Below are 26,638 nucleotides of genomic sequence, written 5' to 3'. Positions count from 1 at the left end.
TGGAGACAAGGCGAGCCCGTCCGGGCGCGGGATTCCAGCTCCGGCGTCCCACGCCTCTACGGGCGCGGATTCGGCCACGGGAAACCCGCTGCGTTGGCGGTCACGCCGTACCAGGGAGCATTGGGGGGGGTTCCTATTTGAGGGGGACCAGCCCCTTTGCACCGGCTCTTCTCCCCGGATTTCTGGCTCGTTTCCCCCCCCTCCTCTCCTGCCCCCCCCAGTCCCCCAGGACACCCCGATCCTGCCCCCCAGCCCCGCCCCTGCAGCGCATCCCGGCCGGAGCGCGCAGCGGGAGCCAGGGCGCACGAAGCGCTCGGCCCGATCTCCAGGAGCGCGCAGCGGGAGCCAGGGCGCACGAAGCGCTCGGCCCGATCTCCCCGGCCGGCGCCAGGCGCAGCGGCCCGGCGGGGCAGGGCCAGGCCCGGGGAGCGGCCGCCCCTTCCGGCCCCCCCCCTCCCGGTGTGCGCGGCGGAGCCATGGCCGGGGCCGGGAGCCCGGCGCGGAGGCGGCTGCGGGCCTGGGGCCGGCGGGGCAGCGCGGTGGGCCGGGGGGCTGAGCGCAGGCTGGGCCCGGGAGCGGGGCGGGTGGGGGGCGCGGCTGGGGCGGGGCGGGGCGTGTCGCGGTGTGGGGCTCAGCCCTGATGGCGGGGTGGGGGGCAAACCCCTTGGGGAGCTTTGGGGTGCACTGGGGTGGGGGTCCAGCCTTGGGGACCTTTGGGGGTGCTGTGTGGGGCGGGAGTCAGCCTTGAGGAGTTCTTGGGGTGCAGTGTGGGGTGGGGGGTCAGCTTTGGGGAGCTCTGGGGGCAGGGAAGGTGGAGGGTCCAGCCTTGGGGACCTTTGAGGGTGCAGTGTGGGATGGGGGGGTCAGCCTTGGGGAGCTTTGGGGATGGGGAAGATGGGGGTCCAGCCTTGAGGAGGTTTGGGGGTGCAGTGTGGGGTGGGGGTCAGCCTTGAGGAGCTCTGGGGGTGGGGAAGATGGGGGGGTCCAGCTTTGGGGAGCTTTGGGGGCCAGGAAGGTGGGGGGGGTCCAGCCTTGGGGAGCTTTGGGGGTGCAGCGTGTGGAGTTCAGCCTTGAGGAGCTTTGGGGGCCGGGATGGTGGGGGGTCAAGCCTTGGGGTGCTTTGCGGGCCGGGAAGGTGGGGGGTCCAGCCTTGGGGAGCTTTGGGGCCGGGAAAGATGGGAGGCCCAGCCTTGGAGAGCTTTGGGGGCTGGGAAGATGGGGGGGTCCAGCCTTGGGGAGCTCTGGGAGCGGGGAATATGGGGGGTCCAGCCTTGGGGAGCTTTGGGGGCTGGGAAGATGGGGGGGGTCCAGCCTTGGGGAGCTCTGGGAGCGGGGAATGTGGGGGGTCCAGCCTTGGGGAGCTCTGGGAGTGGGGAATATGGGGGGTCCAGCCTTGGGGAGCTTTGGGGGCTGGGAAGATGGGGGGGGTCCAGCCTTGGGGAGCTCTGGGAGCGGGGAATGTGGGGGGTCCAGCCTTGGGGAGCTTTGGGGGCTGGGAAGATGGGGGGGTCCAGCCTTGGGGAGCTTTGGGAGTGGGGAAGGTGGGGGGGTCCAGCCCTTGGGGAGCTCTGGGAGCGGGGAATGTGGGGGGTCCAGCCTTGGGGAGCTTTGGGGGCTGGGAAGATGGGGGGGTCCAGCCTTGGGGAGCTCTGGGAGCGGGGAATATGGGGGGTCCAGCCTTGGGGAGCTTTGGGGGCTGGGAAGATGGGGGGGTCCAGCCTTGGGGAGCTCTGGGAGCGGGGAATGTGGGGGGTCCAGCCTTGGGGAGCTTTGGGGGCTGGGAAGATGGGGGGGGTCCAGCCTTGGGGAGCTCTGGGAGTGGGGAATATGGGGGGTCCAGCCTTGGGGAGCTTTGGGGGCTGGGAAGATGGGGGGGGTCCAGCCTTGGGGAGCTCTGGGAGCGGGGAATGTGGGGGGTCCAGCCTTGGGGAGCTTTGGGGGCTGGGAAGATGGGGGGGTCCAGCCTTGGGGAGCTCTGGGAGCGGGGAATATGGGAGGCCCAGCCTTGGGGAGCTTTGGGAGTGGGGAAGGTGGGGGGGTCCAGCCTTGGGGAGCTCTGGGAGCGGGGAATATGGGGGGTCCAGCCTTGGGGAGCTCTGGGAGCGGGGAATATGGGGGGTCCAGCCTTGGGGAGCTTTGGGGGCTGGGAAGATGGGGGGGTCCAGCCTTGGGGAGCTCTGGGAGCGGGGAATATGGGAGGCCCAGCCTTGGGGAGCTTTGGGAGTGGGGAAGGTGGGGGGGTCCAGCCTTGGGGAGCTTTGGGGGCTGGGAAGATGGGGGGGTCCAGCCTTGGGGAGCTCTGGGAGTGGGGAATATGGGGGGTCCAGCCTTGGGGAGCTTTGGGGGCTGGGAAGATGGGGGGGTCCAGCCTTGGGGAGCTCTGGGAGCGGGGAATATGGGAGGCCCAGCCTTGGGGAGCTTTGGGGGCTGGGAAGATGGGGGGGGTCCAGCCTTGGGGAGCTCTGGGAGCGGGGAATGTGGGGGGTCCAGCCTTGGGGAGCTTTGGGGGCTGGGAAGATGGGGGGGGTCCAGCCTTGGGGAGCTCTGGGAGCGGGGAATATGGGAGGCCCAGCCTTGGGGAGCTTTGGGAGTGGGGAAGGTGGGGGGGTCCAGCCCTTGGGGAGCTCTGGGGGTGCAGCCGGGGGGTGGAGGAATGCCCAAAGTGCCACATTCAGGATGTGGGTACATCTGGGGGCCGCTCGGACGAGGGGATCCGGCTGCCTCCCCATCACTTCCCCGGGGGGGGGGGGATACTGCCTGCTCCCCTTTGCCCTGGCGCCTCTCGGGGGGGGGAGGCCGAACTCGACCTGGAAAACGGGACCTGTGCTCCGGCATCTTTCGGGCAGGGTGCTAGTTGGTAACCCTCTCCCTTCGCTTCCTCCAGGAGGCGCCGGGCCAGCCCCGGGCCCCGCCGCGGCGAGAGAGAGAAGCAGCCGACGCTGCGGAGGAGCTGCTGGTAGGTACCGGCAGCCGACCCCCCCGCCTCCCCCTCCCCCAAAGCTGGACCCCCATTTTCCCCACTGCGAGAGATCCCGCGTTCTGGTGAGCCACCCGCCCTGGCCTGACGGGCCCGCTCCCTGTGCTTGCAGAAAGAGACGGCGGCCGAGAGGCGGGCGCTGACCTGGGCGTGGAACGAGCTGCGGGCGTTTCTGGAGGCGCAGGAGCAGCTGCTGCTGTGCCGGCTGGAGGCGCTGGAGCGCGCCGTCGTGCGGAGGAGGGATGCGGCCGCCTGCAGTCCAACCTGGCCGGAGGAGACGGGCCCGCGGCCGCAGGTCACTGCCTTGATCGTTGTAGGAGCGTCTCCGTCTCAGACCCCGAAGCACTTGGCCAAAGGAGGAGCGGGTGACAAGGGAAAGCGAGGCACAGAGGGGGCAGACCGGTATCACCCAGTCCGTGTCAATGCCCCCCGCTGTGCGCAGCTCGAACCCACAACCTTGGGGTGCCCAGGTCAATGCCCTAACCCCTAGGCCAATGCCGAGACTGCGCCACCTCCCAACCTTCAGGGTGTCCAACCAACACAGGCTACAGAACCCATCAAAGGCAGGGGAGGTGGGGTAGACTCAGGGGTGGCCCGTGGCTGCCGTCGTCTTCAACGGTGCCCGCTGATGACGTCACCCCACTGACCGCCGTGGAGGCGGGGGCACCAATCGCACCTGGGTAGACTTAGCTCTGGGGTGGCCTAGTGGGTAGAGCAGCGGTTCCCAACCTTTTCCAGAGGAGGACCCCGTTGGACAATTGAGGAAGACTTGGTGACCCAAGGCAATTCAAAACCGGGGGGGCGAGGGACGAGGAAAGGCAGAGCCCCCTGGGGAAACACGTGGCGACCCTTTTGAAATGAAATGGGGACCCATATTTGGGTCCCGACCCACAGGTTGAGAAACCCTGGGATAGCGTATTCACCTGGACAACACAAGGTGGTGTGGGTTAAGTCCTGGGAGCGACTGGACGACCAATACAGGCTGCCCCACAGATGGACCAGGCTACTGCATCAGGAAGACAGGATAAGGGACTTCCCAAAGGTGTGTGGGAGGGTAGACCCCGGAGTGGCCTATGACAGTGCCCCTCCACCCCTAGGGTATGTCTAGACTACAGGGTTTTGTCGACAGATACTGTCGACAAGTCTTCTGTCAACAAAGAGAGTCTAGACTACATCCAGTTCTGTTGACAAAGCGTCTAGACGACATCCAGTTCTGTCGACAAATCTTCTGTCGACAAAGAGCGTCTAGACTACATCCAGTTCTGTTGACAAAGCGTCTAGACGACATCCAGTTCTGTCGACAAATCTTCTGTCGACAAAGAGCGTCTAGACTCCATCCTGTTCTGTCGACAAAGCAAGCCGCTTTGTCGACATAACAGTGTGGATGCAAAGGACAGTGTAGATACAATAACGCCTTCTGTCGACGGAACTCTGTCGATAAAAGGCGTTATTCCTTGTCGAATGAGGTTTACATACGTCGACAAAACTTCTGAGTTTTGTCGACGTTATGTCGACATAACTCAAAGGCAGTGTGGACGCAGGTGTAGTTTTGTCGACAAAAGTCCACTTTTGTCGACAAAACCCTGTAGTCTAGGGTATGTCTAGACTACAGGGTTTTGTCAACAGAAGTTTTGTCAACAGATACAGTCGACAAAGCTTCTGTTGACAAAGAGCGTCTAGACTACATCCAGTTCTGCTGACAAAGCAAGCTGCTTTGTCGACATTACAGTGTGGACGCAAAGGACAGTGTAGATGCAATAATGCCTTCTGTCGACAGAACTCTGTCGATAAAAGGCGTTATTCCTCGTAGAATGAGGTTTACATACGTCGACAAAACTGCTGAGTGCTGTGGACGTTATGTCGACATAACTCAAAGGCAGTGTGGACGCAGGTATAGTTTTGTCGACAAAAGTCCACTGCATGGTGCCCCAACGCCCCGAATGAAAGCCAGAGAGAGGGGTTTAACGGGGCAGGCGGCCCTCGTCATGGGAATTTCACCCTCTAGGCCGATGCGTTTTTCCTTCCGGTAAAAGGCCTGGGCAGAAACTTTCCCCAGTCGCAGCGTCCGAGCAGGGGATCAAACACCCAAAACTCCAGCGAAGACCGCCTGGGCATCCCTTCTGATTGCATCTTTTTTCTTCCTCTCAGGGTGCTGGAAGCACCGGGAACGGGTAAGTTCCTGACTCCATTTCTCGCCTCTTCCTGCTCGGTAACGCTTTAGGCCAGGGACGTCAAATTTCGATTAAGTAGCTCATCGAAGAGTCGGTGTGTTCCAGTGTGGCGCGAGGCGGGCGGAGGTGTTCCAAGGAGAATAACGCAATTCCCCTTAAAGGCACAGGCGACTTTTTTTTTTTTTTTTTGGCTCAATAACTTTGAGCGATTTGCGCCGACTGTTCGATAAGCCAATAAGGGCGCTGCCGCCTTTGAAGTGTAGCAACTGCCCCGGGGCTGTTGCTACAGTTCAAAGGCGAAAGCGTTGCAGGAAGCACGGGGCCAATGGGGGGCTCTGTGCTCCCTGCGGTGTTTCAATGCGGCAGAATTACATGGAGCCTGGGGTCAGTGAGGGAGTTCCCAGGTGACACTGAGCTCCATGCAGCACCCCTCCTTGCTGCCTCTTTTAATGGAATCCACACGCGATCCCTCTCCTGTCCCCCATTTCCAAACAAACAGAGGTTAAGGACACCATTCCTCAGCTAATGGCCATTGATGGACTTCACCACCATGTATCTAGCTCTTTTTTGAACCCTGTTCAAGTCCTAGCCTTCACCACATCCTCCGGCGAGGAGTTCCACAGGTTGACTGTGCACTGCATGCAGAAAAGCGTCCTTTTGTTCCTCTGAAACCTGCTTGTTTAGCTAGCTCCTTTTTGAACCCTGGTTGAAATCCTGGCCTTCACCACATCCTGTGGCGAGGAGTTCCACAGGTTGGCTGTGCGCTGTGTGAAGAAAAACTGCCTTTGGTTTGTTTGAAACCTCCTATTCATTTCATTGGGTGAGCCCTCCTTCTTATGTTGTGGGAACAAGTCAATAACTTTTCCACACCTGTCCTGATTTTACAGATCTCTATCCTATCCCCCCCTTAGTTTCCTCTAAGCTGAAAAGTCCCCGTCCTTTTAATCTCTCTTCCTATGGGACCCGTTCCAAACCCTCAAATCATTTTTGTTGCCTTTTTCTGAACTTTTCCCTCTAGGGCAGTGTTTCTTAAACTGTGTTCTGTGGCACATCCGTGTGCCGCGAGGCAGTCAGAGGTGTTCCACGGAGAACAACAGAGTTCAAAATGGCCGCTTTTAAAGGGGCAGGTGACTTTTTTTTTTTCTGCTCAATAATTTTCCCCTGACCTTTTTTTTTCTTCCGCTCACAAAAAAGTCCTTGGTGTTCCTCATAAAAAAAATTATTTGGTGTTCCTCGGTCTTGAAAAGTTTAACACTGCTCTAGGGAGAGAAGACCAGAGGAGAGCTACAAAGGGAGGCTATGTAGTACTGATTGTGACAATTAAGGATTTAACGAGTAATAGTAACTCAAAAGTGTGTTTCCTGTACCAAAAGTGTCCCAGAGAACGCTCCCGACCTGTCTCCGTTAGTCCTCACGTCCCGTCTTTCTCAGCCCATGGAGAACACAGGGCGGAGGGGAGGGGACTTGTCCGAACAGCGATCATCTTCGGCTACGTGCTCTCATCCAGGCGATCGGGGGTGGAGCCTGTTTCTCACCCCTCCTCCTTTCCTTAGCCGGAAGGACGAGAGGCCGTCTCGGCAACCGGAGCCGGCCTTTGCGGAGCTGGAGAGGAGACTCCGTGATTTCTGTCTGAAAAGTGCTGTCCTGCAGGAGGTGCTGCTGGGATTCAAAGGCAAGCAGGCGTAGGAGGAGCGGAGCGGGTGTTTGGGGGGAAAATCGAGCGGGCGTCTGGAGGGAAGGCGAGTGGGCGTCTGGGGGAGAAGCGAAGCGGGCGTCTGGGGGGGAAATTGAGTAGACGTCTGGGGGCAGGAGAGAGGGGGCCGGGGGGAGAAGCAAGTGGGCATCTGGGGAGAAATCAAGCAGACGTCGGGGGAGGCAAGCGGGCGTCTGACGGGGAGGCAAGTGGGCATCTACGGGGGAGGCGAGCGGGCGTCTGGGGGGAGGCGAGCGGGCGTCTGGCTGGGGAGGCGAGCGGGCGTCTGGCTGGGGAGGCGAGCGGGTGTCTACGGGGGAGGTGAGCGGGCGTCTGGCTGGGGAGATGAGCAGGCATCTGACGGGGAGGCGAGCGGGAGTCTACGGGGAAGGCGAGCGGGCGTCTGGTGGGGGAGGCGAGCGGGCGTCTGGCGGGGGAGGCGAGCGGGCGTCTGGCGGGGGAGGCGAGCGGGCGTCTGGCGGGGGAGGCGAGCGGGCGTCTGGCGGGGGAGGCGAGCGGGCGTCTGGCGGGGAAGGCGAGCGGGAGTCTACGGGGAAGGCGAGCGGGCGTCTGGCTGGGGAGGCGAGCGGGCGTCTACGGGGGAGGCGAGCGGGCGTCTGGCGGGGGAGGCGAGCGGGCGTCTGGCGGGGGAGGCGAGTGGGCGTCTACGGGGGAGGCGAGCGGGCGTGTGGCTGGGGAGGCGAGCGGGCGTCTACGGGGGAGGCGAGCGGGCGTCTGGCTGGGGAGGCGAGTGGGCGTCTGGCTGGGGAGGCGAGTGGGCGTCTACGGGGGAGGCGAGCGGGCGTCTGGCGGGGGAGGCGAGCGGGCGTCTGGCGGGGGAGGCGAGCGGGTGTCTGGCTGGGGAGGCGAGCGGGCATCTGGCGGGAAGGGGAGCAGGTGCCTGGGGAGAGAGGCGAGTGAGTGTCTGGCAGGGAGGCGAGTGGGCGTCTGGGGGGGAATCAAGCGGGCCCGTGGGGGGGGAGGCGAGCGGGCGCCTGGGTGGGGAGGCGAGTGGCACCTGGCAGGGAGGCGAGGGGGCGCCTGGGGTGGAGGCGAGGGGGCATTCGGGAGTCTGTCCCCTCTAGTTTGTCTGACGCTCTCCCTCGGGAGGAGTCGGGAATCTAGCGATCTCACAGCCCAGCCGAGGGAGTCGCCCTCCCCCCTGGGAACACCCGTGGGGCTGCCTGCCAGCGACTGAGTTACCACCCTCGGGTTGTGTCCCCAGCTCCTAGTTCAGAGCAGTGACTGCCATAAGCACTGAGCACAGCCCCACGAACCCGAATTCTCACCTCTCCCGTCCTCTCCTTCCCCCAGAGATGCTGCGGCTGGAGCTGGGGGGCGACCCAGGTACGTTGGTCTCTGATGGGCTGTGTGGAGGTGTCACGCCAATAGCCATGTTCTCCCCCGGGAAGCAGGGAGATCGCCTCATTCACACCTCCGGCCTCATCAGCCTCATTCACACCTCTGGCCGCATTGGATGGGGAGTCAAAGACGTCCTGAAGGGGGCGCACGAGCATAGGACAAAGTGAAACAGCCTCGCACTACCGGGAATGATCGAACGAGGCACATGGGGGCAGCCGAGGACCGAGGTGGGGGCGGAGCCTGGAGGCGGGGGTGGAGCCTGGAGGCGGGGGCGGAGCCTGGAGTCGACCTGGAATGAATGAGAAATAGGGTTGGGCTCCCGGGACCAGACTGGCTGCGTACAGGAAGAGCCCTCGATTGCACATAGGGTCATTTTGAGTGAGACGGGAGCGGCTCACTTTTCTCAATGGTGATCTTGTTTTAATTGTCCAATCCCAGGGAGGGAAGAGACCTCAGGAGGTCATCAGATCCAGCCCCCTGCCCAAGGCAGGACCAATCCTAACTCAATCAACCCAGCCAGGGCTTTGTCCGGCCGAGACGTAAACAGGTGGAGGTGTTCCAAGGAGAATAACACAATTCCCCTTAAAGGGACAGGCGACTTTTTTTTTTTTTTTTGGCTCAATAACGTTGAGCGATTTGCGCTGACTGTTCGATAAGCCAATAAGGGCACCGCCGCCTTTGAAGTGTAGCAACTGCCCCGAGGCGTCAAGCCGGGTCTTCAAAACCTCTAGGGTTGGAGATTCCATCCCCTCCCTAGGGAACCCATCCCAGGGCTTCCCCGCCCGCCTCGGGAAATCGTTCTTCCTCATCTCCAACCTAGACCTCTCCCACTGCAACTTGAGACCATCGCTCCTTGTTCTGCCACAGAGAATAGCCTCGCTTCTTCCTCCCTTCAAGGAGTTGACGGTTGCTCTCAAATCCCCCCTCACTCTTCTCTTCTGTAGACTGAACAAGCCCAAATCTCTCAGCCTCGCCTCATAGGTCATGCGCTCCAGCCCCCGAATCATTTTGGTCGCCCTCCGTTGGACCCTCTCCAATGCGTCCACGTCCTTTCTGTAACGAGGGGCCCAGAACTGGACGTAATACTCCAGATGTGGCCTCCCCAGAGCCGACTAACGGGGAAAAATCACTTCTCTGGATCTGCCGGCAATTCTCCTCCTAACGCAACCTAATATGCCGTTCGCCTTCTTGGCTACAAGGGCACCCTGTTGACTCATCTCCAACTTCTCATCCACTGTCACCCCCAGGTCCTTTTCTGCTGAACTGCTACTTAGCTGGTTGGTCCCCAGCCTGTAACAATGCTTGGGATTCTTCCGTCCCAAGGGCAATCCCGTCCGTTTTCTGGGAAAGTAAGACTCAACCGAGGCTCAAGGCGGAGGCTGTATTGCTTGGAGACGTATGTCTCGAGGCTGCCAGAGAACAGTTAATCTTGACGTTTAAAAGAGGCAAGGGAGCGGGAGAAGGCGTCTTTGCTTCGGATCAGGACACCGCTGATAAGGTCTCATGTCAGAGCTTGAGAAATTCATGATGGGACAGGCAGTCCCCGGGTTACGTACAAGATAGGGACTGTAGGTTGGTTCTTAAGTTGAATCTGTATGTAAGTCGGAACTGGCGTCCAGATTCAGCCGCTGCTGAAACTGACCGCCAGTTCTGACTTACATACAGAATCAACTTAAGAACCCCAAGCGTCCCCAAGTCAGCTGCTGCTGAAACTGATCAGCAGCTGATTCCGGGAAGCCCGGGGCAGAGCAACTCTGCCTCGGGCTTCCTGTAGTCAGCGCTGGTCAGTTTCAGCAGAAGCTGACTTGGGGATGCCTGGGGCAGAGCAGCTGGGGTGCTGCTGGGTTGCTCCAGTAGTACCGCTCCTCGCTCCTCGGCGCTACTGGACCAACCCAGCAGCACCCCAGCTGCTCTGCCCCAGGCGTCCTGATTCAGCCGCTGCTGAAACTGACCAGCAGCGGCTGAATCAGGACCTGGGGCAGAGCAGCTGGGGTGCTGCCGGGTTGGTCCAGTAGCGCCCAGAGCGGCGCTGCGGAACCAACCGGCAGCGCCCCAGCTGCTCTGTCACAGGCGTCTGGAGAAAAGCCTAGTCTGCTGGGGGGGGGGGGGTACTAGCTGCGCCCCCCCACCCCACCCCAGCAGACCAGGAAGACGCGGGCGGCGGACTGAGACGCACCGCGGTCCCGCCACCTGGGTCCTCTGCGGCTTTGCTCCCCGTCTCCCTGGCAGACCAACATTTTCTGCAGACCAGGGAGACGCGGAGAAAGCCCCGGAGTACACGGGCGGCAGGACCGCGAGGTCCCGCAGTCCGTGTCCTCCGGGGGAGCCCCGTTCGTAACTGCGGATCCGACAGAAGTCGGATCCGCGTAAGTCGGGGACTGCCTGTATATCCCTATTGGCTATGACTGGGAAGCGGTTGAACCTCCCTAATCCAGACGTCCCTCATCCAGCAACACCTCTGGTCCGGCATCATAAGGAAAACGGGCAGGAGTGTTGCAAAAACAGGGAAAAACAGAGCCTGGAAGCATAGGGGAACAGACACCAGGTGCCCCTCGAAAATCTTTTCCTTCCTTCAGGATCCCAGCTGTGAACTCAGGCAGCTTACAGCTGTGCACACCGGCCCCTTTCCTAGCTGGGTTTTGTCCTGGCCGGGTTTTCTCCTGGCCAGAGAGACTGAACCCTCCACCAGGGGTCAGTAGAGATGAGGACGAAACTCCAAAGTGGCATGAACGCTTAGGATAGTGAAACATCCATGATCCGATGGATCTTAAAGGGGCCATGCTGGGTTTTTTTTTTTTTTTTTTGCTTTCTTTTTTTTCCTCAACAAGTCCCTCCGGCAGAGGGAAGGGAGAGAGAAATAGGAGAAAAGCGGAGAGAGAAGCTACAAGCTCCCAGATCTGCTCCGATCCAGTCACTGTTTTTGTAGATTTTGCCTCGTCTGTCCCTCTGCCTAGATCACACCCTGCGGGGGCAACGTGTTGCCCTCGGGGGCCAGGCCGGGTTTGACAGGCTTTCGGTGGGTGTACCTCTGGGGGGAAGGGTCAGGGCTGTCCGGCAACGCAACAACGGGGTGTTTTGCCTGTAGAGGAGACCTTTGACTTGCGACCACCCGAGTTGCGATCCCCCGCACTTACAACCAATTTGGAAATGCGGAAGGGGCTGGAAACCCCTGACTTACATCCTCGGTCCACATTTACGACAGTGCCCGGCGCCTATCGTAAATGCGGGTTCACGTTACGACCCCCCACTTGCGACGCTTCCCACGGAACCCATCACGTCGCAAGTCCTACGGGCCAGAGGTGGGACGTGCTGGTAGGGTTGCCAGGTGTCCGGTATTGACCCGGACAGTCCAGTATTTTCACCTCCTGTCTGGTAAAAAAAAATCCAGAAAATACCAGACATCGAAAATGTCCGGTATTTTCTGATTTTTTTTCCCGGCCAGGAGGCAAAAATCCCAGGTGCTTACCTAGTTCTGCTGGCAGCCTGTTAGGACCAAAATGCCTCAAAAGCATTTCTTAAAGGGGCCATGCTGGTTTTTTTTTTTTTGGTTTGGTTTTTGCTTAATAGCTCTTAGGGTCCTTTTTTTTTCCCTCAACTTTGGTCTCTTCCTTTTTTTTCTCAACAGAATTTTTTTCCCGTGTTTTTTTTGGGAGTGGAGGGGTGGGAAAGATGTTCGGTTAAACCATCTAGCAGCCCTGTGTGCTGGGAAAGTAACTAAAGCTGGTTCTGAAATCTCTCCGATTCCCCGACAGGCTGTGGCGCCACTTCCACGCCTTGCTCCGGCTGGGACCAGCCTCCCCGGGGATGGAGAAGGGAAACAGCTGCACAGGTAGGGACTGAGAGAGCGAAGTTGGTGATCCCCTCTGGCCTGATTGGGGTAGTAAACACAGAGAGGCGGGAACTTCCCAAGACTTTTGTCTGGAGGTGGGAGCGGGCAGGAAACCCGCAGGGGGAAGAAAAGCTTGTTTAACCTGAGCTCGGATTCTAAAGGAACAGACGCCGGGCACACGAGGAAGGAAAACGCCCTATTTATGGGACAGGAAACACCACGCTTCTCAGACGGAGCAGCAGAAATTCCCTGGCAGCCAGTGCTCAAGCCAGAACCTACGAACCGGAGGCTCCTATGAGATACGAAGGGGGCTGCCCCACACATCCGGATTCTCAATCTCCAGCACCAGCCTCTTGCTTGTAGATGTGGGAAGCATCGAATCGTAGAACCCTAGGGCTGGAGGAGACCTCTGGAGGTCATCAAGTTTAGCATGAGAATATATTGCTCTCCACTGCTTCCTGGGTGGGATGCACGGGTCTCTCTCCCCTCCTCCAGTGTCTTCGGAATGGGATGTGGGTTATGGCTGGGGCAGCAGGGGCTGAATGGGGCGCTCTTGCTCTTTCAGAGGCTGGTGGCCTTCGAGGAGGTGGCCGTGTATTTCACCAAGGAAGAGTGGGCTTTGCTGGACCCCTCTCAGAGAGCTGTCTACTGGGACATCATGCAGGAGAACTACGAGAACGTGACCTCGCTGGGTAAGGATTCCTGCCCCTCGGTTACTAAAAGGGGAGATGACGAGTTAGGCTATGTCTAGACTAGTGTTTCTTAAACTGTGTTCCGTGGCACACCGGTGTGCCACGGAGAACACTAGTTAAAAATGGCCGCCTTTAAAGGGACAGGCGACTTTTTTTTTTTGGCTCAACAAAAAGTCGTTGGTGTTCCTCATAAAAAAAATATATTGTTTGGTGTTCCTCTGTCTTAACAAGTTGAAGAAACACGGGTCTAGGCTAGGTTCTGTTGGCGAAAGAGGATATGCAAATTCCGTGGGTATTTGCAAATCTTCTTCCCATTTCACTTTCGAAAGAGGAAACAAAAAACAGGACTATGTAGCACTTTAAAGACTAACCAGATGGTTTCTTAGGTGATGAGCATCTTTCGAAAGTGAAAGCCGTCTGGATGTGGGTTTTTTTCCCCTTTTTCAAAAAAAAAAAAACGCTCTTTCTTAAAAAAAAGGAGGTTGATGCGGTTTTTTCGAAAAAGGTTTTTTTTTCCCGAAAAGACCGTGTCCAGACTACTTTCACTTTTGAAAAATCCTCTTTTGAAAGCGAGATTGGAAGAAGATATGCAAATGCACGCAGAATTTGCATATCCTCTTTTTAAAAAAAAAAACGTGATTTATATGTGCCCTTAAAGTCCATGTCACCTTCTTAATGCGACCTACGGCAGCTGGTGACACGGCACTGTCAGGAGGCAACCTTGGTCCTTCAAGGTTCACCAGCACCTCTCTTCGAGTCACGGTCACAGCTGTGCAAAGTTGCTCCCACTCATTTTCCCGCCGTCCACTTACAGCGACAGCTGACTCTCTGCGTGAGATCTATGGTGGCATTCCAGTCTGCGGGACGCAACCCAAGCATGGGTTTGTTTTAGTCCTTCCTCGTAGCTGTTAAAGATTCAGGAATTAAAAGAACACCCAGAAGTGACTTTCAGTGGTGGGCAACCTCTGGCCCGTTGGGGCTCTCTGCGTGGCCCACGACACAATTTGTTTACGGTTGTCCACGTGCAAGGTGGCCACGTGCTGATGGACTTGATGACTCCTGAGGTCTCTTCCAGCTCTAGGATTCTAAAATGCTGAATCACAGAGTGAGCCTGCTCGGCTTTGGCACCTGGATGGGATACCTGGGGAAACAGGGAACAGAAATCAGGAACGTTTCGGAAAGTCCATCTTGGAGGGACCCAGAGCGGCAGGACACGACCCTTCCCTCTGAGACTCCAACCAGAAGACTGCCCCTCTTCCAGGACCCCTCAGACAGACATGTTGCCTCTCCTCCTTCGGCAAAACGGTCATTTGACCTCCACCCCTTTCCTTGCTTCAACACGATGCAGCCGGTTGGCCCCTGGGGAGACTTTCTTCCCCCCTGCCTACCAGTTCCCAGGTCACAGGCATCGGCAAAACATCCGGCACCTTAGAGCACCTGGAGAGCTCACCCCAAAATTTCAGTGCTTTAAAATGAGGAGGGGTTCAAAAATGCCGTGTCCTCATGAGAAATGCCCCGTGCATTCACTCTTGTTTACTTTGCTCCAAGCAGGGTTACCACTGTCCACACCGGAAGTGACGCCCCAGCTGGAAGGAGGCGAAGAGCTGTGGGTCTCCGATCTCCAGGGCTCGGAGGGAAGAGAGATCCCGAGAGGAACCTACACAGGTGAGGAGCCATGCGACCCACTCGGATGCTGTCTGTGCCTGAAAGAAACAGCTGGGATTCCCTGCCACGGTCTTGCTAGCTCTCTGAGTTCTGGATTGTCCTCCAACCTATGTCATGTGTATTGCTCATGGCTTCCAACCTATCCTGAGTGATGTGTAGCAATAGTTCCTTCCTAACCTGTGTTATTCTGAGCATTGGAGTGGAGATGGAATTGATCTCTTCTCATTCCACTCCTGATATTTCTCCCACCTCTCTACCGTGGTTTTCTCTGCCCTTCTTCTCCCCCGTTCCTGTTTCTGAGGTTTCTCTCTCTCTGTCTCAGGAGATGACGGGAAGTTGAATGAGAACGAGGAGCAGAGTCCAGAGCAGGAGAATACTGAGCACTTGGCATCGCCCGGGGGATTGTCACAAAGAACAAATTGGGATGTATCCAGAAGTCGTGAGGAGACACAGCAGGGAAACCAGCTGGGCGAGAAAGTCTGTAAATCCGTTAAGTGTGAGGAAAATCACACGGCCCTCCAGGAAACCACTGTCCAGCAGAGAATCCAAATGAGAAAGGGCAAACACATCTGCTCAGAGTGTGGGAGAAACTTCAGCAGACGCTCGCACCTTATTCACCATCAGCGAATCCACACAGGAGAGAGACCCTACGAATGCTGCGAGTGTGAGAAAAACTTCACCCGGCGCTCAGACCTCCTTAGACACCAGAAAACCCACACGGACGAGAGCCCCTATGAATGTTGTGAGTGCGGCAAAGCCTTCATTTACTGCTCCGACCTGCGGCGACATCAGAGGATCCACCGAAGACAAAGGCCGTATGATTGCTGTGAGTGCGGGAAAAGCTTCCGTCTGGGGTCGCACTTTATCGTCAGAGAATCCACCATAAAATCCTTGTCTAGGGCTGGCAAAACATTCATTTTTTTTCTTGAATATTTGTGCTACTTCCAACATGCGGCTTTTTCAGCTGTTAGTGCCGTTCACGTCCTTGTGGCCTCCGCTGCCACAGGCCAGTTGTCCAGTTCTCCTTTTGCACTGAGTCCTCCTTGTTTGACACCTGAAGCCAGAGCTGGTGTTAGGGGTGGACAAACCGGACGATCGTCCGGGGTCGCCATTTTCAAGAGGCCACCGACAGAGCTGGTATTAGGGACCACATTTTGGCTTGATCTCCCAAATCCTCCCCTCAGATTGCCTTGGTTACTCCCCGACCTTTTGTTGTGTTTTATTTGCTTGACAAATTTTTGTCCGGTATTTTTTTTTAAACCATCTGGTAACCCTACGGGCGAGCCGGGCGGTCACCCAGGGCCGCCCGTTGGTTAGGACCGACCCTACCTGGAGCATATTGGTAAACAAACACTTTGTAAGCACCTGGAGTATACTTGTGTTACGAATAGTTAGTATGGGTTTGTCAAGAACAAATCATGCCAAACCAACCTGACTTCCTACTTTGAGAGATTTATTGGCCTACGGAATTACAGTGGATTTATTGTGTTTTTATTCTAGTACAGCCTTTGACACATTCCCACCTGTTGTTCTCGTAGGGAAATAGATCTGGATGACACTATTATAATGCGGTCGCAAAACTGGTGGAAAGACCACACTCAGTCTAAATCTGCAGCAAGGAAATTTAGGTTAGATATGAAGGAAAAGCTTGGAACGACAAGGGTGGTTTAGCTCTGGGATGAGATTCGGAATGAGGTTATGAAATCCCTACCCTTGGAAGATTTTCAGAAGAGCTTAGACAGATACTATAAAGGACTCCCTGGGTGTGTCCAGACTACAGGGTTTTGTCGACAAAAGTGGACTTTTGTTGACAAAACTATACCTGCGTCCACACTGCCTTTGAGTTACATCGACATAACGTCAACAAAACTCAGCAGTTTTGTCGACATACGTAAACCTCATTCTACGAGGAATAACGCCTTTTGTTGACAGAGTTCTGTCGATAGAAGGCGTTATTGCATCTACACTGTCCTTTGTGTCCACACTGTTATGTCGACAAAGCGGCTTGCTTTGTCGACAGAACTGGATGTAGTCTAGACGCTCTTTGTCGACAGAAGCTTCGTCGACAGTATGGGTACGTATGACTACAGGGACAGTATGACTACAGGGTTTTGTCGACAGAAGCTTTGTCGACAGATACAGTCGACAAAGCTTCTGTCGACAAAGAGCATCTAGACTACATCCAGTTCTGTCGACAAAGCAAGCCGCTTTGTCGACATAACAGTGTGGACGCAAAGGACAGTGTAGATGCAATAATGCCTTCTGGCGACAGAACTCTGTCAACAAAAGGCGTTATTCCTCGTAGAATGAGGTTTACATACGTCGACAAAACTGCTGAGTTTTGTCGACGTTATGTCAACATAACTCAGCGGCAGTGTGAACGCAGGTATAGTTTTGTCGACAAAAGTCCACTTTTGTCGACAAAACCCTGTAGTCTAGACACACCCCCTGGGTCTATTTGTTCCTGCTTCAGTGTCCGGGCGGGGTCCAGCGATGTTCTAGCGCTTTGTTTGGGTGGGTCTGTCACTCTGAAGCCATCACCATACACTGGGGGGACATTCACACTTCTTTCCATGACGCCGGACTTGCTATAATTCCTTAGCTGCTTAGCATCTGCTTTCCTGATATCTAACCCCCCTGATGTTCCATGCACAATGATATCCCCACTCCTTCCTATTCCTTGCTTTGCTTAGTCCTGCCGGCCATTTTTGGCAGCCTCAGTTTCCCTCTGACTGTTTCATTACTCTTGGGTCTCTGTCAGTAGAAAGCAGTTCCAAGGTGATTCCCTCTTGGCTTTCTGTGACGTGGAGTGACTTCCCCTGGGTTTTCAGAGCCCTTTTGAGCAGCAGTGTCTGGCTATGTGTTTGCCAGCAGAGCGGTAGATATTTAATGCCCTTATACGCAGAATATCCAGCACCTCAGAGCATCCAGAGAGGTAGCCGCCGAATTTCGGTATTTTAAAACGAACGGAGGTTTAAAATAAGGCCGTGTCCTCGTGAGAAATGCCCCATGCATTCACTCTTGTTTACTTTGCTCTGAGCAGGGTTACCACTGTCCACACCTGAAGTGATGCCCCAGCTGGAAGGAGGCGAAGAGTTGTGGGTATCAGCTCTCCAAGGCTCGGAGGGAAGAGAGATCCTGAGAGGAACCTACACAGGTGAGGAGCCATACGACCCACTCGGATGCTGTCTGTGCCTGAAGGAAACAGTCGGGATTCCCTGCCAAGGTCTTGCGAGCTCTCTGAGTTCCGGATTGTCCCCTAGCCTATGACCTCCGGGTAGGTAGCGTCATGGCTTCCGACCTATCCTGAGCGACATGTGGCAACCTAACTTCCCTTATTCTGAGCGTTGGGGTCCCTCTTCTGAGCCGTTTCCTGATATTTCCCTCACCTCTCCAGCTCTCTACCCTGGTTTTCTCCGCCCTTTTCTGCTTCTGAGGTTTCTCTCTCCATGTCTCAGGAGATGACAGGAAGATGAATGAGAACGAGGAGCAAAATCCACAGCAGGACGGTGCCGAGCACATGGAGCCAGATGAGGGATTGTTGCAAAGACCTAAGGGAGACGTGTCCAGGAGTCGTGAGGAGAGACAGCAGGGAAACCCGCCAGGGGAAAACGTGGATAAATCCAAGTATGAGGAAAATTACAAGCACCTCCAGGAAACCACAGCCCAGCAGAGTATCTTCACAGGAAAGGGCAAACACATCTGCTTAGAGTGCGGGAAAAACTTCAATCGACGCTCCCACCTTATTCACCATCAGCGGATCCACACGGGAGAGAGACCCTACGAATGCTGCGAGTGTGAGAAAAACTTCACCCGGCGCTCAGACCTCCTTAGACACCAGAAAACGCACACTGACGAGAGCCCCTATGAATGTTGTGAGTGTGGCAAAGCCTTCATTTACTGCTCCGACCTGCGGCGACATCAGAGGATCCATATGGGTCAGAGACCCTATGAATGCTGTGAGTGTGAGAAAAGCTTCCATTAGATTGCCTATCTCCTAGAACTGGAAGGGACCTTGAAAGGTCAACGAGTCCAGGCCCCTGCCTTCTCAGCAGGACCAAGTACCATCCCTGATGAATTTTTGCCCCAAATCCCTAAGGGTACGTCTAGACTACAAGGTTTTGTCGACAGAAGTTTTGTCGACAGATACTGTTGACAAAGCTTCTGTCGATAAAGAGCGTCTAGACTACAGCCAGTTCTGTCAACAAAGCAAGTTGCTTTGTCAACATAACAGTGTGGACGCAAAGGTCAGTGTAGATTCAGTAATGGCTTCTATCGACAGAACTCTGTCAACAAAAGGCGTTATTCCTCATAGAATGAGGTTTACATATGTCGACAAAACTCCTGAATTTTGTCGACGTTATGTCAACATAACTCAAAGGCAGTGTGGATGCAGGTATAGTTTTGTCGACAAAAGTCCACTTTTGTCGACAAAACCCTGTAGTCTAGACACACCCTAAACGGCCTCCGCAAGGATTGAACTCACAACCCTGGGTTTAGCAGGCCAATGCTCAAACCACTGAGCTATCCCTCTCCCCTAAAGTTGCTCTTTATTTGTAATCAGAGAAACCCCCCAGACGCCTTCCGACCCCATCCTGTTCCTCGCCCCGACTGCACCAGGGATGACAGGACAGCATGTCCCAGGCACTGTAAGAGCTCATTCTGTCGGTACGGAGGGTCAGAAGTGGAGGAGCCGGGGACTCGCTGCCCCTGCTCACCGGGCTGCCTGGGACGTGGGCTGTCTGACGGTGCGTCAGGGAACCCCCCGACCCTGCACCCCCAGTCGCAGCAAGATGTGACTCTGCCAGCCAGTAGAATAGGGAGGGTTTATTGCGTCTCAGAGATCCAGCATAGCGTGGGCACGATGGGGACATAGGAGTCAGGACAGACAGTCTTAGACCTCTTGAGGGGCACACAGGGAAACCCCTACTGCTCGACTTCGTCTGTTCTCTTTGGCTACGTCTACACTGGCACCCTTTTCCGGAAATGCTTAAAACGGAACAGTTTTCCGTTATAAGTATTTCGGGAAAAAGCACGTCTACATTGGCAGGATGCTTTTCCAGAAAAGCACTTTTTCCGGAAAAGCATCCATGGCCAATGTAGAGGCGCTTTTCCGCAAAAAAGCCCCGATCGTCATTTTCGCGATCGGGGCTTTTTTTGCAGAAAAGACTACTGGGCTGTCTACACTGGCCCTTTTCCGGAACAGTTTTTCCGGAAAAGGACTTTTGCCCGAACGGGAGCAGCAGAAGGGGACGAACCATGGCCCGCAGGCCATATCTGTCTGGCTGCCAAGCAGGAAGCAGGATCTGGAAAGCTTTGCCGGGAAGAGCCAGCCAGTGACGTAGTGGGGGGTTGTCCACTTGTGTGGCCCTGGGTCCACTCTGGTTTTGCAGGTGTTGATTGCCGTGTTGTGCTGTGTGTGACCTCTACTGCCCTATGCTACTCTGCAGAGACTCTGTGTGTGCCTGTGTGCACTGCCCAGCAGGGGGTGGTCCCTGAGGACAGGCACGTAGGCCATGGCCTAGCCACTTTGCACTTGGCCAGGGGAAGGAGTATGAATAAAGGAAGGGGTGTGGCTACCTGGGGGGAGTGAGTAATTGGTGATGGAGAGACGGGGGCAGTCTTGGCTGGGCAAACATAATGGCTGTGTCTACACTGGGCCACTTATTCCGGAAAAGCAGCCTCTTTTCCGGAATAACTTGCCAGCTATCTACACTGGCCACTTGCTTTTCCGGAAAAGCAATGACGATCTACTGTAAAATTGTCAGTGTTTTTCCGGAAAAACTATGCTGCTCCCGTTCGGGCAAACGTCCTTTTATTATAGAATCCTAGAACACTAGAACTGGAATGGACCTCGAGAGGTCATCGAGTACAGTCCCCTGCCCTCATGGCAGGACCAAATACTGTCTAGACCATCCCTGGTAGATGTCTACAGAATCCTAGCACACTAGAACTGGAAGAGACCTTAAGAGGTCATCGAGTCCAGTCCCCTGTCCTCATGGCAAGACCCAGTACTGTCTAGACCATCCCTGATAGATGTCTATCTAACCTGCTCTGATATCCCCATTGCTTCCAGTTCCTTGCTCTGCTTAGTCCTGCCAGCCATGCTCATCAGCCTCAGTTTCCCTCTGGCTGTTTCGTTACCGTTGAGTCTCTGTCCGTAGGAAGCAGTTCCAAGGTTATTCCTTTGTCTATGATGTGGAGTGACTTTCCCTGGTTTTAGGAGCTCCTTTCAGTGGGAATGTCTGGCCGTGCGTTCACCAGTAGAGCGGGTTAGGGTTATACACAGAATGTCATGCACCTCAGAGCATCTAGAGAGGTAGCTGCTGAATTTCGGTGTTTTAAAATGAACAGAGGTTTAAAAAAAGGCCATGCTCTCATGAGAAAAGCCCCATGAATTCACCCTTGTTTACTTTGCTCTGAACAGGGTTACCACTGCCCACACCTGAAGTGATGCCCCAGCTGGAAGGTGGCGAAGAGCTGTGGGTCTCAGCTCTCCAGGGCTTGGAGGGAAGAGAGATCCTGAGAGGAACCTGCACAGGTGAGGAGCCATTCGACCCACTCGATGCTGTCTGTGCCTGATGGAAACAGCCGGGATTCCCTGCCGAGGCCTTGCGAGCTCTCTTAGTTCCGGATTGTCCTCCAGCAGGTGTCATGTCCTCAGGGCAGATATCACTCACAACTTTCTACCCATCTTGAGCGACTTCGCAATAGCTGCCTTCCTAGCTTGTGTCGTTATTCTGAGTGTTGGGATGGGAGATGGAGACGGAATTGATCCTCTCTTCTCTTCTGTCGGAGGCAGAGTTCGCGGAAATTAATTTCCTGATATTTCCCCATTTTCCAGCACTTCTGGGCTACCTCTAGACTGGCATGATTTTCCGGAAATGCTTTTAACGGAAAAGTTTTCCATTAAAAGCATTTTCGGAACAGAGCGTCTAGATTGGCATGGACGCTTTTCCGCAAAAGCACTTTTTGCAGAAAAGCGTCCATGCTAATCTACACACGCTTTTGGGCAAAAAAGCCCCGATCGCCATTTTCACCATCGGGGCTTTTTTGCGCAAAACAAATCTGAGCTGTCTACACTGGCCCTTTTGCACAAAACTTTTGCGCAAAAGGACTTTTGCCCGAACGGGAGCAGCATAGTATTTCCGCAAAAAAACTGACAATCTTACATGAGATCATCAGTGCTCTTGTGGAAATTCAAGTGGCTAGTGTAGACAGCTGGCAAGCTTTTCCGGAAAAGCGGCTGATTTTCTGGAAAAACTGGCCAGTCTAGACACAGCCATGCTGTTTTCCTCTCTTCTTTTGTATTTAGGTTCTCTTATGTGCACACTGTAGGGTACCCCAGTTGTACCCTTCCATGCGCTCGCGAAGCCCCTCCCCCCGCAGCTCGTGAAGCTGCCTCCGCACCTCTGAAAACGGCCTCGCCTCCCAGTTCTCTGTTCCGGAGCAGGGGAGCTGTCCGGTGCGGACATTAAAAATGATGTCCTCAAGATGGTGTCAACCAGCAGGAGCCTGATGTGGCCAAAAAGCCTCTAAATGCATTTCTTTTTGCTTTTTGCGTTGGATCCGCTGATATCTTGGCTTTTTGTCTGGAATAGGTTGGCCACTCTTGTTCTCTAAATTGACAGTGACTAAAACAGAACACACACACACTCAGCATACAATACCCACCACTCCCGTTAAGGAACTTTTGCTTGTGTCCATGCTGGATCTGGTTGTCAGAGACTCCTCCTGCACAATGTAATTGGCCGGTCTGATCTTGGACTATGTCCCGAACTTAGGTTTCAAAGAAGTTCATTTTGGACCCCAGTGTATATAGTTTAACTTGAGAGCTCCGTGGCTTTACCTTAACCAAAATACCACAAGCCACTATTTTTAATGATCCTAGCTCATTACAAAATAATCATAGAATCTTTGGCTGTGTCTAGACTACATGCCTCTGTCGGCAGAGGCATGTAGATTAGACAGATCGGCAGAGGGAAATGAAGCCGCGATTTAAATAATCGCGGCTTCATTTCAATTTAAATGGCTGCCCCACTCTGCCGATCAGCTGTTTGTCGGCAGAGCGGGGCAGTCTAGACGTTCCCCTGTTGACCGAAAACCCTTTTGTCGACCGCCCCGGTAAACCTCATCCCACGAGGCATAACGGGGCAGTCGATTTCTGTCGACAGGGGAACGTCTAGACTGCCCCGCTCTGCCGACAAACAGCTGATCGGCAGAGCGGGGCAGCCATTTAAATTTAAATGAAGCCGCGATTATTTAAATCACGGCTTCATTTCCCTCTGCCGATCTGTCTATTCTACATGCTTCTGCCAACAGAGGCATGTAGTCTAGACACAGCCATAGAGCTGGAAGAGACCTCAGAAGGTCATCAAGTCCACCCCCCTGCCCAAGACAGGACCAACCCCAAATAAATCAACCCAGTCAGGGCTTTATCAAGCCGAGACTTAAAAACCTCTAGTGATGGAGATTCCATCTCCCTAGGTAACCGATTCCAGTGCTTCACCACCCTCCTAGTGAAATAGTTTTTGTGTGTTCACCCATCATAGCCCACCACTTTAGTTAATTTAAATTTTGCAATGGTAATTATGGAAGAGACAGAAAATAACAAAGAATCCGACAGAAACTAGACAGATAAACAATCTAGAAGTAGGGACCATGAAGGCAAAACGATAAAGAAGTAGAGATTTCATAGTCACAAGAGTTAAGTGATTCCTTACTCCACGGGTGGCCAAACTGTTTAACAAATAGAGCTGAAGCAGTGGCGGAAAAAATGCGAAGACCCGCACCAGAACTGTCGAGCAAAAAAAGAGAAAGCCCCCCAGAACTGTCAAGCAAAAAAAGGAAAACCCCCCAGAATTGTTAAGCAAAAGACAAAAAGAAAAGCCCCCTGCCCTCACCAGGATTGTCAAGCAAAAAAAAAAAAAAGCTGCCCCTTTAAGCAACAAGCTTAGGCTTTTTGGCCATCTCAGGCTCCCATTGACAGCCGCCATTTTGGGCACCATTTTGAATTGCCACCCCAGTGAGGGTTGGAGGGAGCTGGAGGCGGAGGCGGTTGTGTGTGTCGGGGGGGGGGGGTGCAGGAGCGGTTTCGTGAGCCACGCTTTTGGGGGAGAACAGCCACATGCGGCTCTTGAACCGTATGTTGGCCACCCCTGACTTACTCGATAGAATGCTATCAAACCAAGATTTTTTTTAATATTTTAAGATCTGTCTGTCTGCGGATAGCCTGTATTATCAGGGCAGGAGTGTCTTCTTAACAGCCTTATATTACATTGGTTTGATATAATTTAGAGGGAATGCGGGATGTGATTTGGTGCTTTTTAGCTTCTGGCTGCCACTGTCCTAATGTGGCTGCAGAAAACGGCCTTGGATCATACAGTTTATCTCTCTGCCTCAGGGGATGATGGGAAGTTGAATGAGAACGAGGAGCAGAATCCACAGCAGGAAGATGCTGAGCACATGGAACCACATGGGGGATTGTCACCAAGAACAACGGGGGATGTATCCAGGAGTTGTGAGGAGAGATTGCAAGGAAACCAGCCAGGGGAGAACGTGGGTAGATCCATCAAGTGTGAGGAAAATCACAAGGACCTCCCGGAAAACACAACCCAGCAGACTATCCTCACAGGAAAGGGCAAACACACATGTTCAGAGTGTGGGAGAAACTTCAGCAGACGCTCACACCTAATTCACCATCAGCGGATCCACACGGGAGAACGACCCTACGAATGCTGCGAGTGTGAGAAAAACTTCACCCGGCGCTCAGACCTCCTTAGACACCAGAAAACGCACACGGACGAGAGCCCCTATGAATGTTGTGAGTGCGGCAAAGCCTTCATTTACTGCTCCGACCTGCGGCGACATCAGAGGATCCACAGAAGACAAAGGCCCTATGAATGCTGTGAGTGCGGGAAAAGTTTCCGTCTGGGGTCGCACTTTGTCGTCCTCATGCCTTCCTATTTCTTACCGTGTTCAGCTTGGCTTTCTGTAACATGGAGTGACTTTCCCTGGGTTTTAGGAGCCCCTTTGAGCAGCAGTGTCTGGCTGCGTGCGCACCAACAGAGTGATGGATTCTTAATCCCCTTATCTGCAGAATGTCTGGCATCTTAGAACTTCTGGCTGCGTCTAGATTGGCATGATTTTTCGGAAATGCTTTTAACGGAACAGAGCATCTAGATTGGCACGGATGCTTTTCCTCAAAAGCACTTTTTGCGGAAAAGCGTCTGTGCCAATCTAGACGCGCTTTTCCGCAAAAAAGTCTCGATCGCCATTTTCGAGATCGGAGCTTTTTTGCGGAAAACAAATCTGAGCTGTCTACACTGGCCCTTTTGCGCAAAAGCTTTGCATAAAAGGGACTTTTGCCTGAACGGGAGCAAAATAGTATTTGCACAAGAAGCACTGATTTCTTACAGTAGGAAGTCAGTGCTTTTGCAGAAATTCAACGGCCAGTGTAGACAGCTGGCAAGTTTTTCTGGAAAAGCGACTGATTTTTCTGGAAAAACTGGCCAGTCTAGATACAGCCCTGGAGAGCTTACCCCAGAATTTCAGTGCTTTAAAATGAGCACGGGTTAAAAAAAAGGCTGATCTCTTGTTAGAAATGCTCCATGGTTTCATACAATCTCATGTTTTTTTCTTTCCTCTGCGCAGGGTTACCAGTGTCCAGACCTGAAGAGATGCCCCAGCTAGAAGGAGGGGAAGAGCTGTGGGTCTCCGATCTCCAGGGCCTGGAGGGAAGAGAGATCCTGAGAGGAACCTACACAGGTGAGGAGCCATTCAACCAACTTGGATGCTGTCTGTGCCTGAAAGAAACAGCTGGGATTCCCTGCCAAGGTCTTGCGAGCTCTCTGAGTTCTGGATTATCCCCCAAACCATGTCATGTCCTCAGGGCAGGTATTGCTCATGGCTTCCTACCCAACCTCCCTTATTCAAAGCATTGGAATGGGATATAGAGACAGAATTGCTCCCTTCTTTTCATTCATTTCCTGATATTTTCCCCACCTCTCCAGCTCTCTACCCTGATTTCCTCTGCCCTTTCTCCCCCCCCCCCCCCCCATTCTTGCTTCTGAGTTTTCTCTCTTTGTGTATCTCAGGAGATGATGGAAAGGTGAATGAGAATGAGGAGCAGAATCCACAGCTGGAGGATCCTGAGCGCATGGAATCGCATGGGGCATTGTCACAAAGAATACATGGGGATGTGTCTAGGAGTTATGAAGAGAGACAGCAGGAAAACCAGCCAGGGGAAAAAGTATATAAATCTATCAAGTGTGAGGAAAATCACAAGGACCTCCAGGAAAGCACAGCCCAGCAGAGAATCTTCCTGGGAAAGAGGAAACACACATGCCCTGAGTGCGGGAAAAACTTCAGGAGTCGCTCTCACCTTATTAACCATGAGCGAATCCACACGGGAGAGAGACCCTATGAATGCTGCGAGTGTGGGAAAAACTTCATTCGGCGCTCACACCTTAGTAGGCACAAGAGGATCCACACGGGGGAGCGACCCTACGAATGTGAGTGTGGGAAAACTTTCGTTTACTGCTCCGACCTGCGGCGACATCAGAGGATCCATACAGGACAAAGACCCTACGAATGCCGTGAGTGCGGAAAAAGCTTCCATCAGGGGTCGCACCTTATTTATCATCAGCGAGTCCATAAGGGAGATAAGCACCTTAAAATCCTCGTGTAGGAGTGGCAAAAATATATTTTTTCTTGAATATTTTTAGTACTTCTGAAGTGTGGCCTTTAAGGCTATTAGTGCCATGTACGTCATTGTGGACTCTGCTCCCCACGGTCAGTTATCCAGGTCTCCTTTTGCACGTAGCCTTTCTTTGGAGTGAATCCTGAAGACCTTTGCTAACAACTGCTTTGTTTTGAGACATTGGCATACGAGTCCCATTTAAGGAATGCACATCAGATCTAGGTGGGGAAAACATGAATCATATCAGTGAGCTACATTGTGGTAAAAACCTTCCTGGCTCTGTCTCCATGAGCATTTTTTGTAGTTAGCCAACTCAACCGCAGCTCTGTTTTCTGCCCTGACGTGGCCCAAGTACCTAGTCCGGGTTAGCGAGCATGTTTTCCTTCAACCTGTCCTAATCGCCTCTACTTTTCCTAGTCTAGACAAACCATTGTCATGATGTTAAAATGTGTGTAAATAACACAGTTCAATGATGATAGAAATGTAGCCGTGTTAGTCTGGGGTAGTTGAAGCAAAATGCAGGACAATGTAGCACTTTAAAGACTAAC

The 26,638-nt window shown here is 54.2% G+C and overlaps 1 protein-coding gene across 4 annotated transcripts; it reads left to right on the top strand.

Moving 5' to 3' along the window:
- The first annotated feature begins 390 nt into the window (after window positions 1-390).
- LOC102444028 (uncharacterized) lies at window positions 391-26,638 on the top strand. 4 transcript variants are annotated; one of them, XM_075917046.1, is made up of 16 exons: window positions 406-539; window positions 2,885-2,956; window positions 3,090-3,272; window positions 5,126-5,148; window positions 6,702-6,820; window positions 8,156-8,188; window positions 11,956-12,032; window positions 12,598-12,724; window positions 14,273-14,389; window positions 14,712-15,215; window positions 17,433-17,546; window positions 17,848-18,348; window positions 20,817-20,930; window positions 23,793-24,296; window positions 25,043-25,156; window positions 25,486-26,638. In XM_075917046.1, exons 1-16 carry the CDS (start codon window positions 477-479, stop codon window positions 26,076-26,078), a joined length of 3,258 nt encoding a protein of 1,085 aa, XP_075773161.1. In that variant the 5' UTR covers window positions 406-476; the 3' UTR covers window positions 26,079-26,638. The 4 variants fall into 4 exon arrangements, with proteins under 4 accessions (XP_075773163.1, XP_075773164.1, XP_075773161.1 ...); XM_075917047.1 differs by having other exon boundaries at window positions 409-539; window positions 14,276-14,389; XM_075917048.1 differs by lacking the exons at window positions 23,793-24,296; window positions 25,043-25,156 and having other exon boundaries at window positions 391-539.

This window comes from Pelodiscus sinensis, unplaced genomic scaffold (assembly GCF_049634645.1).
Source record: "Pelodiscus sinensis isolate JC-2024 unplaced genomic scaffold, ASM4963464v1 ctg67, whole genome shotgun sequence".
Lineage (NCBI taxonomy): Eukaryota > Metazoa > Chordata > Testudines > Trionychidae > Pelodiscus > Pelodiscus sinensis.
Note: the sequence above shows the minus strand (reverse complement) of the source record. Positions and strands in the feature narration are given on the sequence as shown.

What these genes read in the sequence shown, in the direction of transcription:
- LOC102444028 (XM_075917046.1), top strand. Translation starts at nt 477, where the DNA reads ATGGCCGGGGCCGGGAGCCCGGCGCGGAGGCGGCTGCGGGCCTGGGGC. An exon ending in CGAGAACGTGACCTCGCTGG is followed by an intron (nt 12,725 to 14,272) that starts GTAAGGATTCCT and finishes CTTTGCTCCAAG; the next exon opens with CAGGGTTACCACTGTCCACA. An exon ending in CCCGAGAGGAACCTACACAG is followed by an intron (nt 14,390 to 14,711) that starts GTGAGGAGCCAT and finishes TCTCTGTCTCAG; the next exon opens with GAGATGACGGGAAGTTGAAT.